Source organism: Cyprinodon variegatus, unplaced genomic scaffold (assembly GCF_000732505.1).
Source record: "Cyprinodon variegatus isolate N-32 unplaced genomic scaffold, C_variegatus-1.0 Scaffold1547, whole genome shotgun sequence".
Classification (NCBI taxonomy): domain Eukaryota; kingdom Metazoa; phylum Chordata; class Actinopteri; order Cyprinodontiformes; family Cyprinodontidae; genus Cyprinodon; species Cyprinodon variegatus.
In genome coordinates, this window is record NW_015152000.1 from 111,065 (window position 1) to 112,298 (window position 1,234).

The 1,234-nt window shown below is 52.1% G+C and overlaps 1 protein-coding gene across 1 annotated transcript in view; it reads right to left on the bottom strand.

The window, feature by feature from the left end:
- Window positions 1-728: 728 nt before the first annotated feature.
- naf1 (nuclear assembly factor 1 ribonucleoprotein) overlaps window positions 729-1,234 on the bottom strand; it is a 13,841-nt gene continuing 13,335 nt past the window's right edge. Inside the window, exon 8 of the mRNA XM_015403711.1 lies at window positions 729-1,066. Coding sequence (XP_015259197.1) covers window positions 729-1,066 — 338 coding nt within the window. The remainder of the gene's footprint in view (window positions 1,067-1,234) is intronic.

The following is a 1,234-nucleotide window of genomic DNA, read 5'->3' on the forward strand; positions in this document are numbered from 1 at the left end:
CAACAGAAACACTGGGATCAATAAAAATGATAAGGTCGTCTCCAAAATGAACACGATGCTCTTCTTAAAGAGACAAAAACAAAACATCTCCTGAGCTCAGAGGTTCTCAAACATGTGGAATGAGAGGAAATTATTTCCTGTTCAGGTCCATGAAAACGTCCATGAAACCAGTCTGCTCTGGTTTCTAAAAGCTTCCCAGTCCTGGTTCTGATCCAATCAGCTTCCTGAACGTGAGAAAACTTCAGCCCATCAGAGGAACTAAGATCACCGTCTGGTTCACAGCAGGTCCACGGGCCTGCAGGTAGTCACCCTGGTTCTGTTTGGACCCAGACGGATCTAAACCACGCCTGGAACGCTTCACAGTGGTGGGATTGTTAACGGCCGGTTTAAAAGGTTCTCTGAACTCAATGACCCGACATCATTAGGGCTGGATCAGGAAATGCAGGGAAACATGAGCAAATCATCATTTACAATTTAAACACAGATCAATAATGATCTTTCTCTGCAGGTGGAGGAGCTGATAAGCAGCCGGCAGAGCAGGTTCCACTGCAGGCCCAGGTCCAAACAGAGAAAAGGTTCGTTCCATTTCAGACGCCATCTTTAATGTGAAAATATAGGAGGAAAGCAGGAAGCAAGAGGAAATCTCTCCCTGCCTCCTCCCCGCCTACAGTCCCTTCATCAGCAGGACCAAAGGGGGCCGACTGACCTGAAGCTTTGGGGGACACGTGTTAGTGAGGGGCTGAGGGGGGAGGTGGGGGAGGAGGAGGAGGAGGGGGGAAATCAACGTAGGGAAGAGAGTTTGGAGGCCAGAAAGAAGGAGAGAAGGAAGGGTTGAAAAAAGCTGGAGGAGGGAGAGGAGGAGGGGGGTAGAGAGGGAAGCCTTGGGGGGAGAAGGGGTAGTGAGGGGGAGGCAGGTATGAAGGGGGGGGCTCTGTGTGTCCAGGTGGATGGTGGTGTTGTGCGTAGGGGGGCGGGGCGTTTCTTGGCTGCTGATGGCGATGGCGATTGCCTGGTGGTCTAGGCTGGAAGCTGCGGCGGTCCGATCCCTGATGCTGAGCGCCTTTATCTGGACAGAAAGAAACATGGAGGCCCAAAGGTCAGCCTAAAGGTCAGCCTAAATGTGGGCCCAAAGTTCAGCCTGAAGATAGGCCCCAAGGTCAGCCTAAAGGTCAGTCTGAAGGTGGGCCCAAAGGTCAGCCTAAAGGTCAGCCTAAAGGTCAGCCTAAAGGTCAGC